A 16,728-nucleotide genomic window follows, 5' to 3' on the forward strand; every position below is an offset into this window, starting at 1 on the left:
GTTCTCTGTGGCATATCTATTCCCTCAGGACAGATCCAGAGCAGGGACACATGTTGCATTTTTAAATGTTTCTTTAGTTCCCTGTAAGCTGATAAAGTTCCCCAGCCTCTCTTCATCTTTCATGGCAAAATCATCATCATCATCCCTGCTGTTGGGTTTATAAGCAATTCCTTTTGCTGGGGATCTGTATCAGAAACAGAGTTCTGGGTGCCCAATGTGCCCAGTGGGGTGTGTTTGTTTCTCTCAGTGGACAGGAATCCACTGGGGGGGGGGGTGTGCGTGTGTGCAGGAGGCAACTGATCAATGATTCTCATCATTGATGTTTCTATCTCTCCCTTCTCTTCCTCTCTGAAATAAATAAAAAATATATTTATTTAAAAAAAAGAAACCAATTCTAAAGTTTAGATGGAGGCAAAAGACCCAGAATATCCAATACAAGATTGAAGAAGAACAAAGTTGGAGGACTGACAGGACCAAATTTCAAAAACTACCAAAAAGGTTCAGTAATAAAGATGGTATGCTCTTGGTGAAACAATAGAGAGGATCAGCAAAACAGAATGGAGAACCCAGAAAAGACACCAACATGAATATAGTCAACTGATCTCTGAACAGATAGTTCACCCAAGAAGATAAGCAGATCATAAAAGAACATGAGAAGATGCTCAACATCCCATGCCTTTTGGGAAACACAAATGAAAACAACAATGAGAGAGCGCTACACAACTCCCAGAATGTGGGATTAGATAGTGGTGACATTGCACAACCTTGTGCATATACTCAAGTCAGTGAATCCTACACTTAAAAGAATGCATGCGATGGTATGTGAGTTATATCTCACTAACGCTTGTTATTTTAAAAAGCAAAAAAAAAGATAGCCAGCAAATCTCTTTTCATTCTTTAGGGCCCAACTTGTCAACTTTGAGAACTTCCAGGGAAGTAAAATCCCGTGTATTTTTGAGTTAAGAGTGAGTGGTCTAGAATCTTCTCCCTGCCTCAATTTGTTTTATTGGTAAAAAGAAGATAATATTGCCTATTTGAGAGCATTGTGTGGCCTTGGGCCCTCAACTTATATTAGTTTATTTTTACACCCTCTTTTATTTATTTATTTATTTTATTTTATTTTATTTTATTTTTAGAGGAAATTATATCTGGTTCTTTGGGAAAATAATATAATTCTTCTCCATCCTGAATTTTGACATGGTAATAATTGCTACCTTTTATAAAACATTCACTATACTCACACACTTTATGTACATTACTTTGCTTAATCTTTGCAACAAATCTATGAGGTAGGAGCCATTATTACTCCCATTTTAAAGTATGCAAAAACTGAGGCTTAGAGAGATTAAGTGACCTTCAGTAAGTGGGAAAGCCAGATCCCCAGGTTCTGCCTTTACTTGTAACTAACACACTACACTAACTCCTCACACCAATAGCTGTAAAATAAAAGAATTAAAAAACAACAACACCATTTCTCTTGCCTTTTTCCCCCCGGAGCCCAGGTACAGCGCCTTCACTAAGAAACATAAAAACTGTATAACTCAACACCTTTTCTCCTAATCGACTAAATTGTCACTGTTAATTGTCTCAAGAAGAGTTCGAACAGACTGCAGGCCAGAAGGGAATTTTGAAGTTCCACCTTCCTCTTTTGTGGGTGGGTAATAGCCACGCAGAAGCAGGACGTTGCTGCCCAGGGACAGTCTGCTGGGCTTGATGTAGTAAGCGCCTACTCCTCATTTGGGCACAGATTCTAGCTGCCATGTAGCCTACGAGAAGGTGGGCATGATTAGAAAATAGGAACAGTGGAGCCACTGCACTTAGAGACTGGACAGCAAGTGAAGTCATCAGGGAGGAGCCAGAGGAAGAGACCAGGAGTGCCGTGGGAGCTGGTGGCGGCTGGGCAAACAGGTTAGCGGGAGGCTGGTTGTGCTCATTGGGGTTGGCGGTGAGAGGTGTCGCCACTGGAGGACAGGATGGGGTCACACTGTGGGGGGAACTGCAGAGAGTCAGACCCTCAGGCTGACTTGAAGTACTTTAATGTAAAAGAAACTGAAATAGCCGAAACCAGTTTGGCTCAGTGGTAGAGCGTCAGTCTGCGGACTGAAAGGTCCCAGGTTCGATTCCGGTCAAGAGCACATCCCCGGTAGGGGGTGTGCAAGAGGCAGCTGGTCAATGTTTCTCTCTCATCGACGTTTCTATCAATAGCTCTCTATCTCTCTCCCTTCCTCTCTGTAAAAAATCAATAAAATATATTAAAAAAAAAAAAGAAACTGTGAAATAACACAAATACAAACCCCATCTTTTGTGCAGAGAGTATCAAGTGAAGTGAAATTACTATTTTAAATGATCAAATTTCAGGTGGGAAAATTTAAATTTTCAAAATGATGTTCGTTAAACATACTGCTATCTTTCCTGTTCCCTATAACCATGCTAGACAGAGACATAACTGAGCTATCCACTTAAATTTATATCTATGAATTTGTGTAAAGTAACATTTAAATTTGATTAAAAATTATCTTAATCAATTAAAGCAAAGTCATTACTATATTACATGGAAAACCAAACATTGGCCATGATGAATATCTTAATTATTTTGAAAAATGAAATATGCAATGTAATATGTTTAGCAGTTATATTTGGAATTTTCCTAAATTTCATATTTAATAAACTGATTAATTACAACAGTGATATTTCTTTTTAAAAATAAAAGTTAAAACTACATAAAATGTTAAATTCTGATTTACAAATCATTATTGCCATCTGCTGGTTATACAGTGTCATTGCATATTTTGCAAAAATTACCAATCGGGTTCATTTAAAGACAAAAGGGAAAACGAAAACAGAGGTGAGGTTTATAGATATAGATGACTACATTCAAAATCTCTAAGTGAAAGAAGTCAATGATGTGCTAAATCATGAGATCGCTTCATTTCAAAAGGAATAAGATAAGGTGAGTATATGTTGTATTATATCAAATTATAGTTTATTATTTTAATTGTCAGTTCACCACAGCATACTATTGTACTATTTTAAGTTATTGTCGTTAAGTAGGTGGCTAAATATGACTGAACCAACTGTCTTCTCAAAATTAGTAGGTCAAAATAAGTGACTAATGGTAGAGACATCATGAAATGATGAAAACATCATCTTCTAGTAAACGGAATAAAACCACCTTTTTCTTCCCCAACAAAACCCATTCTCCACTAAGTAAGAGGATGCCGAGTAATTTAGGCAACTGTTGGCCAGTTTTCTGAGTTAACTAATGTACCTAGAACTTGTATCACTGTTTAATAATTGGAATTAACATATAACTTAATGTCAATCCAGGTAAGCAAAAAATTAAAACTACTATGCATCATTTTATTCTGAATATGATCAATCTAGCAAGATATAAAAACTTTTATTATTAAGCACATACTAAGCTTCAGGTGCTTCAGCATTTTTCAGAGGAGGAAATAAATAGTAGATTGGCTAAACTATTTGCCAATCTACTGCTTGTCATACACTGCTAATCTCCCATAGATGATTAAACCTTTAAGTAAATGGTTTGGACTGGAACCTAGCTGATGGTTAATTCTACATGTTCACTATATATCTGAATCATATAAGTATTTCCTGCTTCTTTTCCCTTTAACTCTAAACCATGAGTATATTTTCCTGTATCATTCATTCATTCAAAATGACTTCAGTCAACTCAGTAACAAATGCCGCAGTGTCCGCGTGTTCTACCATTTATTTGATGTTGAGGTTATTTCTAATTTTTGACTGATAGACATGACCGTATAATGGGCATTCTTATAATAAAAAAAGTTTTTGTGATAAAAATGACCATAGTTGTACTTTTCAGGGTAAGAATATGCTTTATTTGCAGGACACGGAGTGATCCAAAGACAATGGGAAACTCCAGGCGATGAGAAAAAGTGGATTAAAAAAGGAAATCTAGGAAATCGGGAGGCCGCGCACGTGGGAGGCCGCGCACGTGGGAGGCCGCGCACGTGGGAGGCCGCGCACGTGGGAGGCCGCGCACGTGGGAGGCCGCGCACGTGGGCCTGGACCTCACGCCCGCTCCAGGGGTCTCAACGGCGGCGGGCCAAGTCGTTGAGGCGGTGCGCCCGGCCGGGCCCCGCGGGAGGACGCGCTCCATGGAGCAGGGACGATGAGAAGATGCCGCGGCAGAGGAGGAACCGATCCAAAGACGCCGCCTCGAAGGCGCGGCAGGCCTCTCCCCGCTGCACGCGGCCCCGGCGGCGGGGCCGGGCGGCCGGGGCCGGGGAGCCCGAGGGGGAGCGGCCGCCGCGGGCGGAGGCGGACTGGCCGGGGCCGCGCAGGCCCGTGAGCGGCGGCTCCCCGCCCGGGGGCGCCCGGCCCTGCTCCCCGCGGAGGCCCGGCAAGCGGAGGGCGCAGAACTGCGTGCGGCTGGAGGTCCCCCCGGGCTCGCTCCTCGGCCGCTTCCAGGGGCTCGGCTTCGTCCTGGAGCAGCTGCGCCACAAGGTGCACCTGCTGCGGAGGCGCCAGCTCTCGCTCCGCACCACCGTGGGCCTAGGTGAGCGAGAGGGGGCGGGGGCCGGGGGCCGGGGGGCCGGGGGGCCGGGGGCCGGGGCCCGGGGGGCTGGGAGCCGGGGGCCGGGGGCCGGGGGCTGGGGGGCTGGGGGCCGGGGGCCGGGGGGCCGGGGGGCCGGGGGGCTGGGAGCCCGGGGGCCGGGGGGCCGGGGCCCGGGGGGCCGGGGGCCGGGGCCGGGGGCCGGGGGGCCGGGGCCGGGGGGCCGGGGGGCTGGGAGCCCGGGGGCCGGGGGCCGGGGGGCTGGGGGGCTGGGGGCCGGGGGCCGGGGGCCGGGGGGCTGGGGGGCCGGGGGTCTGGGAGCCCGGGGGCCGGGGGCCGGGGGGCTGGGGGGCTGGGGGCCGGGGGCCGGGGGGCCGGGGGGCCGGGGGGCTGGGAGCCCGGGGGCCGGGGGGCCGGGGCCCGGGGGGCCGGGGGCCGGGGGGCTGGGGGCCCGGGGGCCGGGGGGCCGGGGGCCGGGGGCCGGGGAGCCGGGAGCGGGGGGGCGGGGGGGCCGGGGGCTGGGGGCCAGAGGCCGGGGAGCCGGGGGCCGGGGGGGCTGGGAGCCCGGGGGCCGGGGGGGCTGGGAGCCCGGGGGCCGAGGCCCGGAGGCTGGGGGGCCGGGGCCCGGGGGGCCGGGGGCCGGGGGGCTGGGAGCCCGGGGGCCGGGGGGCCGGGGGCCGGGGGCCGGGGAGCCGGGAGCGGGGGGGGCGGGGGGGCCGGGGGCTGGGGGCCAGAGGCCGGGGAGCCGGGGGCCGGGGGGGCTGGGAGCCCGGGGGCCGGGGGGGCTGGGAGCCCGGGGGCCGAGGCCCGGAGGCCGGGGGGCCGGGGGGCCGGGGGCTGGGGGCCGGAGGCTGGGGCCCGGGGCCCGGGGGGCTGGGAGCCCGGGGGCCGAGGGGCTGGGAGCCGGGGGGCCGGGGGCCGGGGGGCCGGGGGCCGGGGGGCCGGGGGCCGGAGGCTGGGGCCCGGGGGCTGGGGGGCTGGGAGCCCGGGGGCCGGGGGGCCGGGGGGCCGGGGACCCGGGGGCCCCGGAGCCGGGATCCCGGAGCCCGGGAGCCTGGGAGCCGGGAGCCCGGAGAGGGTGGGTGCGCCTTGAGGGTCAGGGCCCCGGCGAGCCTGTGGCCGCGGGGAAGGACAGGGTCCGGGGGGACAGAGCCCCTGTTGTGAAGCACTTGTCAGGGTTCCGGGCCAGTGGACGCCCATGGAGTATTTCAATCGGGCACCGCGTCACGGTTGTCAGAGGAGGGTGAGCCTCGGGGACAAACGTTGGGAAGGGGGAGAGGGGCCCCGGGGAGATGGCGGGGGGGGGGGGGCAGTGAGGAGCAGGTGCAGAGAAGGGCTGGGGGGGGATGGTGGTGGGGGGTGAAGCGTCGGGGCGCTGGTGCCACGGGGTCTCCGCTGCGGCCACGCAGAGGCCGGTCCGGTCCGAGGGAGGGAGGTCGGCTGCCATTCTCAGCCTCACCATGATCTCAGGGGGGAACGAGGGGAACGAGAGGGAGGGAGACGAGGAACGGGGGTGAGGACTTTGGAAAGCCAGGCGGATTTAATCGGATGCTTTATTTTCCCTTTTCCTTAAACGTGACTTGTAAGAGTTTTCACCAGGATGTGTAGTTGTCTGGAGAATAAGGAAGAAGATACAAATGTAGCTGAATAGGACAGTCTCTTTGCACTTTATTTATGGGTTGTTTTTTCATTGATTTTGTGTTTGTTTTTGAAGAGGGAGAAACAGTGGCTGCCTCAGCTCGCCCCCACCGGAGTCTGAGCGGAAACCTTTTAGTGCCCAGGCCGAGGCGGCGCCCACTGGGCCACATGGGCCAGGGCCCGTGTCTGTATTCAAAGCCAACGGAGCCCTGTCAGAGGGGCGCCTGTTCCAAGCTGGGAGTGAAGGTGCAGGTTGAAGTTCAGAGTGGTCCAGAGTTGATTCTGTGTTATCCCAATAGTAAAAAGTGCCAACATGTGTTGTGAAGATCTACTTCTGTGAAGAGCCACGTAGTAGGCCACATACAGTCTCCATTGTCTGTTCTTCCTCCTTATTTTTACCACCTTCAACAATGGAACTGGCCGGGGTGTCTCAGTCATTGAGCTGTGACCTGGGAGCCAGGAGGTCACAGTGTGATTCCCGCTCAGCCAGGGCTCATGCCTGGGTCGCAGGCTGGATCCCCAGTAGGGGGGGTGCAGGAGGCAGCCGAACCATGATTCTCATCATTGATGTTTCTATCTGCCCTTTTCCCTTTCTCTCTAAAAATCAATGAAAATACATTAAAATTATTTAAGTCACCATGCTCAGCTAGGGGACGGGAACAGACCAGGGCTGTAGTTTGCCGAGGATGGTGTGAAACAAGCAGGTTTTAGGAGGTGAACAGAGCAGCGGTGAGGAAGAGCCCAGGATGGCTAGTAATTAATAAATAATTACTTTATTAATGTGGAGGAAGACTGAGAAGTGTGGTTGGGAGTCTTGACCATTGCAGTGTTTTATTGTTGTTGTTACTAGTTGTGTTATTGATTTGCACTTATTTTGTTAGCCAAGTTGAGTAATTTTTTTTGAATCTTTAAGGGGTTATCGGTGTAGTCTGTAAAATGTATTGCCAAGTGTATTTTGGGACAACCCTAAGACATATCATTATAAAACCTTGGCGGGGAGACAGGACATCAGGAAGAGCTAAGTTCACTCCTCTGTGACAGTAACAAAAAATACTTGGAATATTCTGAGAATAAACTTTTTCACATCTTCGGTAATTAACCAAAGGTTTACAACACTCCACAATGGGTTTATTCAAGAAAAACTGCTGAAACCCTGTAAGAACAGGGGATTTGTGGTGGTTTAAGTTGGCTTCCTGCCATCCCTTCCCCCCAGCTCCACGGTGCCCCTAAAAACAGACAGAGTGCCAGCCCCGGAGGGCTCAGACAGTGTGTGGCTCCTCAGAAGGCCCGTCCTCAGGAGGGCCCAGGGGCAGCTCCCTGTAAGCCTCACTCCCACAGCGCCGACCTGGGGGCTCCCAGGCCCGGAGCCTGGGGAGGGGCTCTGCTGAGGATGCATTTCCTGCCTCTGCCACCTTCTGGTGAGCAGGAGGGGAAGTGGGCTGGGGGCTCCTGTGATCGGAGTCACTTCTGGAAGGAGGGAACTGGTCATGTGGTGCATATGTGATTCTTTTGTTAAAAATTGATGTAAAGAAATAGAGAATAACAGTGATAATAAGAGAGAATGATACTGAAAAAAATAGGTCCAAATCATCAGGAATTTCATCACTTTTGCAAATTTTGTGAAGGAGACATGATCTCCCAAGTCTCCCCTGTTACTCCACAAATCCCCCCTACAGAGGTAAGTGCTATTCACAATTTGTTTTGTGAGTTTCTGGATTTTTTCCCAATTGATGTAGACAGGATTAGCCACTTTGCTTGCGCGTTCTCACTAGACACACGTTGAATGCATTTGAAATGGTTGGTTTGAGGATATGCTATAATTATAACATAAAGCAACTTTTAATGACTTTATTTATTTTTATTTTTCCAGGTGTCTTTGTGGGAATTATGCACTGGTAAGATTAGGTTCAGTTTGAAATAAATAAAAGCATTTAATTAAAAATTGCCATCAATAAATTGTTACATACAATAAATCGTAATACCTGGTATATGTATAGAACATCTGTATATGTATCTTTATCAGTTGACACATACAGGTTACTTTTTGTTTTAACACCTTTTTTAAATCCTCACGCAAGGATATTTTTTCCATTGATCTTTTAGAGAGCGTGGAAGAGAGAGAAGCATCTATGCCTCATGCATGAGGGCTCGGGCCAGGGAGGAGCCTGCAACCAAGTTATGTGCTCTCAGTCGGAAAGGAACCTGGCAGACCAGCGCTCTACGAGGGCCAGATTATTTATTTAGTTATATTTTTAAAAACATATTTTTTATTGACTTTTTTACAGAGCGGAAGGGAGAGGGAGAGAGAGTTAGAAACATTGATCAGCTGCCTCCTGCACACTCCCTACTGGGTTTGTGCCCGCAACTGAGGTATAATACATGCCCCTGACCAGAATCAAAACTGGGACTTTTGAGTCTGAAGGCTGATGCTCTATCCACTGAGCCAAACTGGTAGGGCCAGATTACTTTATTAAAAACCTCATAATGTGAAGCAGCATTTACAAAATGGGTACGTTAGGGGAATAGTAACTTATGCCTTACAATACTTGTGCTTTACCAAAGGATTCACTCCTGTATTTCTTAAATATTTAGATTTTCTTGTATACGCTGCATGCTTATTCCATCCAAAAAACTTCCTTTCTGTACAGTGATGGTGTATGCTACTTGACATAAGCTTAGATGTTACCTTTTAATAGCACCTGTCAATTGGAAATCAGGTAGAAATGAAGATCAGGACTCACGGTGGCATTATGGAGTTAAATGAGACTTCAGTGCACATGAGCCTTATTTTGCACAAGTGATGTTTTTGGTAAAAATTATAGTTTTTCCTCTTACATGTTGTTGTTTTTACCTGTGCTCCGGGGTTTCTCTTCTTGGGAAGTTTGGGACAGTGCTGTTCTGGCCATTTGGTCTGCGTAGGCACTTTGATGTTGGAGCTCAGGCGGTGAGGGTAAGAAATACTCCTTGCAGCTGTTGGTAGCCTGGCACCCGTCCACGTGTAGCTGAAGGTGCGTGGAGACAGGGTTGGCACGTGGGATTTTGCTTTGTTTTCTGTGCGTTGGAAAGAGTCTGTCGCTTACATGAAGGAAAGTGGATTGCTCCCTTTGCTTTCTGGACTCCTTTTGCTCAGCATACATGTGTCTCCTCTGCCTGCAGCGGTTGCCTTCAGCTGCAACAATAAAACATCTTGATGTCCTGAGTTCTTGGACGCTTGAAAGCTGATTCCTTATGTGGAATTATCCTTATTTATAATAGCTTTAATGTAAAGTACCGTATTTTTCGGACTATAAGACGCACTTTCCCCCCCCCCCCCCCAGAAGTGGGGGAGAAAAGTCCCTGCGTCTTATGGTCCAAATATAGCCTACACATATACTTTAAAAAAAAAGTTTTTTTACTTGCCCAGCTCTGTGTGGTCTCTGTGTGCTTGCCCAGCTCTAAAATGGTTCTAAATGCTGCTGTTTACAGGGTTGATTACATGTGTTTATGACTGTGATGTTGGGTTTTAATGTACATAAAATATTTTAGGACACTATTTGTTTCAGAATCTTTTTTTCTTCATTTCCCTTCTCTAAAAACTGGTGCGTCTTATGGTCTGAAAAATACGGTAGTTTTATTTAAAGTGACACCCCACAGGCTTTTCCACAGAGACAGACATTTCCAAAACCTGGCACGTTGGAGGCACTTGTGGAATTAACAAGCCCAAACTCAGCCTCTCCTCTGGCCGAGAGGCCTGGAGCTGTGTCAGCCGTGTGCTGTGCTGGACTGAGTGCCTGAAGACAGACAAGCCAGGAAACAAATGAGAAAGTTTTTTCAGTGTTTACTGTAAAGATTTATTCTTTTTCCTTCTCATGGTTTTGTACTTTGTCTAGAACTTAGTTATTTTAGGACTTGTCTGAAACACGTTTTTATTATAATAGTGTGCTTTTTTTTTCCTTTTCTTTCTAGGATACATTTATCAATACTTTTTGAAAACGATCGTCATTTTTCTCACCTCTCATCTTTGGAACGAGAAATGACTTTTCGCACCGAAATGGTTAAGTTCTTTTTTTTCTAATGAATTAACTTATGGACATGATTAGCGGGCAATTATGAGGAACTGAAATGCATTTTTGGTGAACTGCCTTGTTCCTCAAGCTATGACTTAGTGCTATTACTCACGTAGAAAGTGTTTCAGGATTCTTTTACTTACCTCATTTTCTCTCCTCCTGTCCTGATACGGACTTCTCTTTAAGATAATAAAGGTCAGTTGTAATAGTTGAGGAAGAGGAGAACAAAGACAATACTTAAGTGACATAGGCATCAGATATTATCAGAAATGCTTGCTGTCGGGTTGGAGTTGGGAGACCCCAGGTTTTTCTCAACTCCCCCCCCCCCCCTATTTTTTTAGCTCTTGACTTCAAGATAATCTCTTTTAAGATAGAACTTTAAAACCTCTATTTTTTTCTGTTATTTTGATATATAATCTGTAAAATGTAATACATGACTTATTACAGTCTTCTGCTATTATAATTTCATTAGCTGTAATGAGCTATAGAAGTCTTACCTTTCTCTACATCTCTTTATCCTAACCACTTTATAACATAATCACCTTAAATATTTCTCTACATTTAAACCTACAGAACTTATGAAAGAATAGCGCATTGATAACCTAAAAAGTATGCCATTTGAGTCTAAGAATGCAGTAGTAGCAAGGAGAAATTAGGAGGCCTTATTATTAACCTTTTCCTACAGAAAAACTGTTCTGAAAGGAGTTATAAAAATAAATATGTTCAGATTTTATTCACGTTGACAATTTGTGCCTCTTTAAGGGACTTTATTATTCCTACTTCAAGACCATTATTCAAGCACCTTCGTTTTTGGAAGGACTGTGGACGATTATGAACGACAGGCTCACTGAATATCCCCTTGTAATCAACACAGTGAAACGCTTCCATCTTTATCCAGAGGTGAATAAAATTTGAGTGATTTAGGTTCTTTTTTTTTTTTTTTTTTTTTTTAGATAAAAATAGTAGGTGAACACAATGATGTTTTATAAAGGAGGGGACCTTTAAAGTTTATTGATTGTATCTGTCCTTATAGTTGACTAGAGTATCAAATCCTCTCCTGGGTGTGTTTTAATCTGTCCTTCCCTTATTGTTTGTGGAGTTAAGAATATCTTCATGTATAATAGACATTTGAACTTACTCTTCTATCAATTACCTTTATTGATATTTGTCACCTGTTTAATGGCTATTTTCTTATTTGTGGGCATAATTTATATACTTTCTAGTGTAATCCTTAGTCATACATGCTGACATATCTTCCCTCATTCTGGCTGCTTTCTCTTCACTTAACCCTGTTGAGGTGTGACTTGCATGCAGTAGAACATGCCATTTTGAGCATGCAGTTCTTTTAGTTATACACTTGACAGATGTATAAAACTGTGTAACCAAACTGCCATTGAATTATAAAACATTGAAAATAATACCAACAAGTTTCCATGTGCATCATCGTGGTAACTGTCCTTTTCCATTGAATTGCCTTGGCACATATGTTAAGAATTGATTGACTATATTACGTATGGACCTGTTTCTGGATTCCCTATTATTCTATTGTTCTCTATGTCCATATTTATGCCAATACCACACTGCTTTGATGCTCGTAACTTTATGGTAAGTTTTAAAACAAGGTAGTTCTCCAACTTTGTTTTTCCGTGTCAAAATTATGTTTCTATATAAATGTTAGAGTCAGTTTATCAGTTTCTCCAAAAATCTTGTTGAGATTTTGATTGGGATTGCATTGGATTTATACATATATTAGAAAGAATCGACATATTAATATTAAACCCTCCAATCCATGATGATGGTATATAGTAGATCTCCAATCATTTTGTCTCAGCAGTTTTTTGTATTTTTCAGCCATACAGTCTTCTATAAGTACTATTTTTACTATTGTAAATGGTAATATTTTAAAATTTTATTTTTGCATCTTTTGTTGCTTTTGTATAGAAGATACAGTTGATTTTGAATATATATATATAGCATCTGTCAACCTCTATCTTTTGATTGGTGTATTTTTAATGTAATTAATATGTTTGGGCCTAAGTCTGTAATTTTTTGTTTACTCTTCTGGTTTTTCATTTCCCTCTTTTTCTGTCTTCCTGTGAGCTAGTTGTACATATTTTGGTATTCTTGATGTTCTGAGTTCTTTGACACTTGAAAGCTGACAATGAAGTAAATTTAAGGGCCTCAAAAACCTATTATGAAATACTTATATAAATCTTTGTATCTTGCTATTAATCATCATGTTTTAATATAGAATGTTATAATTGATTTTTACGGCTACTATTATGTTAGAGTTGATTATAAGAGAATATTACAGGCATGCTGATTACATCAGAAATTCTTACAGATATTCATTACTCTATAATACATAACTGTAGTTTATAATGTGTGTGCATAATTTTAAAATGACTGTTTCTCAAGAGAAATTGAAATACATTTGTCAAAGTTTATAATGTCTAAGGCAACCATCATGAACTGATATTTTGAAAACATTATGAATATAATGTGTTTTCCTTCACTCTCTCCTTTGTTTTTATCTTTTGTAGGTGATTCTGGCCTTCTGGTATCGCACATTTGTGGGAATAATGGATTTATTTGGGATAGAAACTAAGACCTGCTGGAATGTCACAAGAGTCCAACCTCTGAGTGAAGTTGAAAGCTGTGAAGGCATGTTTATTTTTCTTAAAATGCTATGTTGTCACTAATGTTGCATAAACATCTTATACTGTTAAGACTTATTTTAAGAATTATTGTAAACTAGTAATTGATTTTATTAAAAGACTATAATTGATTCCTCTTTAAAGTAATTTTCTGAGAAGTACTACGTACTTACTAACATGAGTATTAATATACCTCAGTGTAAGGCAGTCCTGACATTAAGTCATTCCTTCCATTTCAGAATAAGATACAAAAAAAAAGTTTAGGCTAGCTTGAATACATAAATGTGGGGATGTAGGTTAAACAGTGAAATATCTACCTGTGATAGTTAAAATAAAAATTTAGTTATGGAAACATAAAATCAGATATATAATAATAGATTGATTTAGAAGTATTTCCCACTCTTCATATGCACCTTCACATTGGTATCTTAGTCACAGAACCACTTTTGGAACAGGTCACGTTTTCCAGGATCTGTAATTGTTACTACTATTTAAGATGTGTGTGATTTCTCACTTTTACAGACTACGTGTGATTCTGTCCCTTGAAACTGATATTCTAAGTCACATGTATCTACTTGCATAGCATTTACATAGTTGTTTTTCTCTTTATTTCTGCACATTCTCCACAACATGACTACTTAGTATATTTTATATAGTTTTATGGATTTGTTTGCAATAACAGTCAACACTCAGAATATTTTTATTGATTTTAGAGGGAGAGAGAAATAGAAACATCAGTGATGGGAAAGAATTATTGATCAGTTGCCTCCTGTATACCCCACATTGGGGATTGAGCCTGCAACCTGGGCATGTGCTGTGATTAGGAATCAAACCATGACCTCCTGGTTCAAAGGTCGCCACTCAACCACTGAGCCACACTGGCTGGGCTATTTACATTTTCTAAGTTCTGTCTTCTCAATCATTAAAAGTTATTTTTATAACAACTAATCTCATAGATTTGTTTTGAGGATTATGACATGAAGATTGTAAAGTACCTAGTCCACTGTGTGTTAAAATATTTTATACATGTCTGTCTATCTAGTCTTATGCATGGGATTCATTATATGTTAATGTTTAAGGTTCTGACTATAGACATAATGATGGATCAGATAACTTGGTTATCTCATATAGTCTAAATCTGTTCCTTGAGGTCAGGGCCCATATTCTGTTCATCCTAGGACCAAGCAAAAGATAATAACACAATGGATTTTCCCTTGTAATTCATCAAGTGACTCTACAGACAGTTCCAGATACTAAGCAATAGCAGTACTTATTGCCCAAATAGAATGAAGCATCAACTAATTATTACAGTATAATAATAATTAATTGGGGGGAAGTATAAATGTAGCCACAATAAAGTATAAAATATGATGTAACTGATCTCATGTAAAGGGAAAGTACTAATGAACTATTAATAGAGCAGCAATCTGTAAAGCAAATACTTTCAGCAAATTCATGAGTTCTTGATTACAAAGCACTGCAATAATTATGTCCAGTTACTTTATAGGCATTTATTTATTAAATACTAAATGATCTGTGTCTTTTTAAAGGAATAGGAGAACCTGCTTGCTTTTATGTTGGTGTGATTTTTATTTTAAATGGAGTAATGATGTCGATGTTCTTCGTGTATGGTGTGTGTTTGAGGTAAGACTACTGTATTATAAGATGTTGTAGTGGCTTATAAGGCCTGTCTGACATTTGTTGATTATATGAAAAGGATAATTAATGAGATCCATTTATTAGTAGAAACATTTGAATATTTTTTCAGCTTATTAATATAGTGAGTACAACACTTATTAGTATAGTGAATACAACAGTGAGAATGGATGAGAGCTGCAGCTACACACACCAACATGGACAAATCTTATAAAACTGAATGAACGAAGGCAGGCACAAAATGAAATCTTGCATAATTCCATTTGTACTAAACTTGAAAAAACATGAAAGTAAGTGATAGTGTGATATGCATGTGGAAGTGGCTACATTGATAATCACGGAAGTCAGGATAGTGGCTGTCTCAAGGAGTGACGATTAGGGACTCAGGTGCCATCGGTTCTCTGTATCAGTGACATGGTGGTAGTAGGGATGTCCACTTTATGATTACCCCATAAATTCTCTAGAATTGTTATGTACTTTCCTATATTTATGTCATACAGGAAAAATAGCCTGAAGCACATCACAGATTTTTTGAGGCGGGGGGAAAGGATTGCCTAAGATTATGGTGTAAGGCTTAAAGATGTTTTATTTTAGAAAGTAGTTTGTATATCTTGTGCTTTTTTGAACATGGAAAATGTTACACAAGACCAAGACGTTTTAAAATTTATATTTTTCATTGCTGAGCAATGGCAGTGTATCGTCGTCTTTAAATTACTTCATAGTTCTGGAATATCAAAGGAAGCTTCTGTCTTCAGCAAATGTTGGCCATCGGTGTTCACCGAGATGTTGAGTGGCAGAGAGAAACAAGAGAAATGGGAATTTGTGGGGATATTTTGTTTTTCTTCCTGTGGTACCCTCCCCCACCAGCACCAACGTGGAAAGCAGCTGCTCCATGTCTGTTGTTTTGGTGGCAAAGGCTAACATTTTAACATGCATATCTAACTTCATCACATGTACACTTAATGTCTTCCCTGTCCTTCTGATCAGTACAGGGAATTTTATATCCCTTGTTTCGAGACAGCCCCTGGCATCTCACAATTATCACCACAGTTTAATACTCCTATTGCCCCTCCACAGGACTTAATTTTTGTGTGTGTACTCCTCTATTATTTACGTTGTCAGGTCTTGGTTCTACCAACATGTTCCTACTTTCTATGGTATAAACAGTATTGTTCTCAGACATTCCTTCTCTCAATTTCTTACTTTGCAAAATGCACCCTTTGAATTTCCTTTAGTGAAAACTTACTAAATGGCAAATCACTTCTCATTTGCTTTCCTCTCCTCTGTTTTTTTTTTTTTTTTTAATCCACACAATTTCTTCCTTTTTCAGTCATTCAGCCAATACTTATTGTCTTCCAGGCATGGAGCTATGGTTGTAAGTGATGACCGACATACAGAGAAAAGTCAGCTTTAAGAAATGGTTCTCAACTGTGGATAGTTATCCTTCATCTGACTTTTTGTATTTTACATTGTTAGTTTCATTGGGACTCAAGAATATTTGAAGGAATTTAGACTTTAAAGTGACTGCTAAATGAAACTGTTAGACTCTTGTTTTCATCCCTTAGTCAAAAGACAAAAATCTGCCTCCAGTATGAATATTCAAATAATGCAATAGAGGCTCTGATGTGTGGCCTGTTATCTTATGTTCACATCCTATAAATTTTATTTAGAAAATAAATATAAAATTCAGATTATTTTATATGTACACTTTATATGTTTGTACATTCAACATTAAAACAACAATGGGTACTTTTTAAAATTTTTACTATTATTTTATATGGCTTAGTACTACCACATTTTAAATATGATTTTAAGTTCTAAGATAATCTTGTGTAACACTCTCTATGTTTTGTGTGAATTATGATTGTATACTTTCCTTACAGTGGGACTCACATTGGAGGTCTAATTACAGTATTGTGCTACTTTTTCAACCATGGAGAGGTTTGTTTCCTAGAAAATAATTTTTAAGAAATAGAAGGGGCTGTATAGGAACAAAAAAATATATCCATCAAAACAGTATATAAGTTGCATATTACTTAGGACTTTGCAATACTTTAAAGAGCCTTGTGCTATAAATTGACATTTAATCCTGTTGACCCACATTTTTACATACTTAGAATTTGTGACATGAAATGTCTTACCTGATTTTTAGTGTGTGCACTCATATACATATAATTCACAGAAAAGGGAA

At 42.8% G+C, this 16,728-nt stretch overlaps 1 protein-coding gene across 2 annotated transcripts in view; it reads left to right on the forward strand.

Moving 5' to 3' along the window:
- The first annotated feature begins 4,310 nt into the window (after positions 1-4,310).
- DPY19L2 (dpy-19 like 2) overlaps positions 4,311-16,728 on the forward strand; it is a 41,444-nt gene continuing 29,026 nt past the window's right edge. Inside the window, exons 1-7 of one of the 2 annotated variants that reach the window (XM_036429884.2) lie at positions 4,311-4,543; positions 8,049-8,073; positions 10,124-10,211; positions 10,987-11,124; positions 12,768-12,888; positions 14,432-14,525; positions 16,421-16,478. In XM_036429884.2, coding sequence (XP_036285777.1) covers positions 8,066-8,073; positions 10,124-10,211; positions 10,987-11,124; positions 12,768-12,888; positions 14,432-14,525; positions 16,421-16,478 — 507 coding nt within the window. In that variant the 5' untranslated portion in view covers positions 4,311-4,543; positions 8,049-8,065. The remainder of the gene's footprint in view (positions 4,544-8,048; positions 8,074-10,123; positions 10,212-10,986; positions 11,125-12,767; positions 12,889-14,431; positions 14,526-16,420; positions 16,479-16,728) is intronic. The other variant, XM_045578643.1, reaches the window with a different exon arrangement.

Source organism: Pipistrellus kuhlii, unplaced genomic scaffold, assembly GCF_014108245.1.
Source record: "Pipistrellus kuhlii isolate mPipKuh1 unplaced genomic scaffold, mPipKuh1.p scaffold_m20_p_10, whole genome shotgun sequence".
Taxonomy (NCBI): Eukaryota; Metazoa; Chordata; class Mammalia; order Chiroptera; family Vespertilionidae; genus Pipistrellus; species Pipistrellus kuhlii.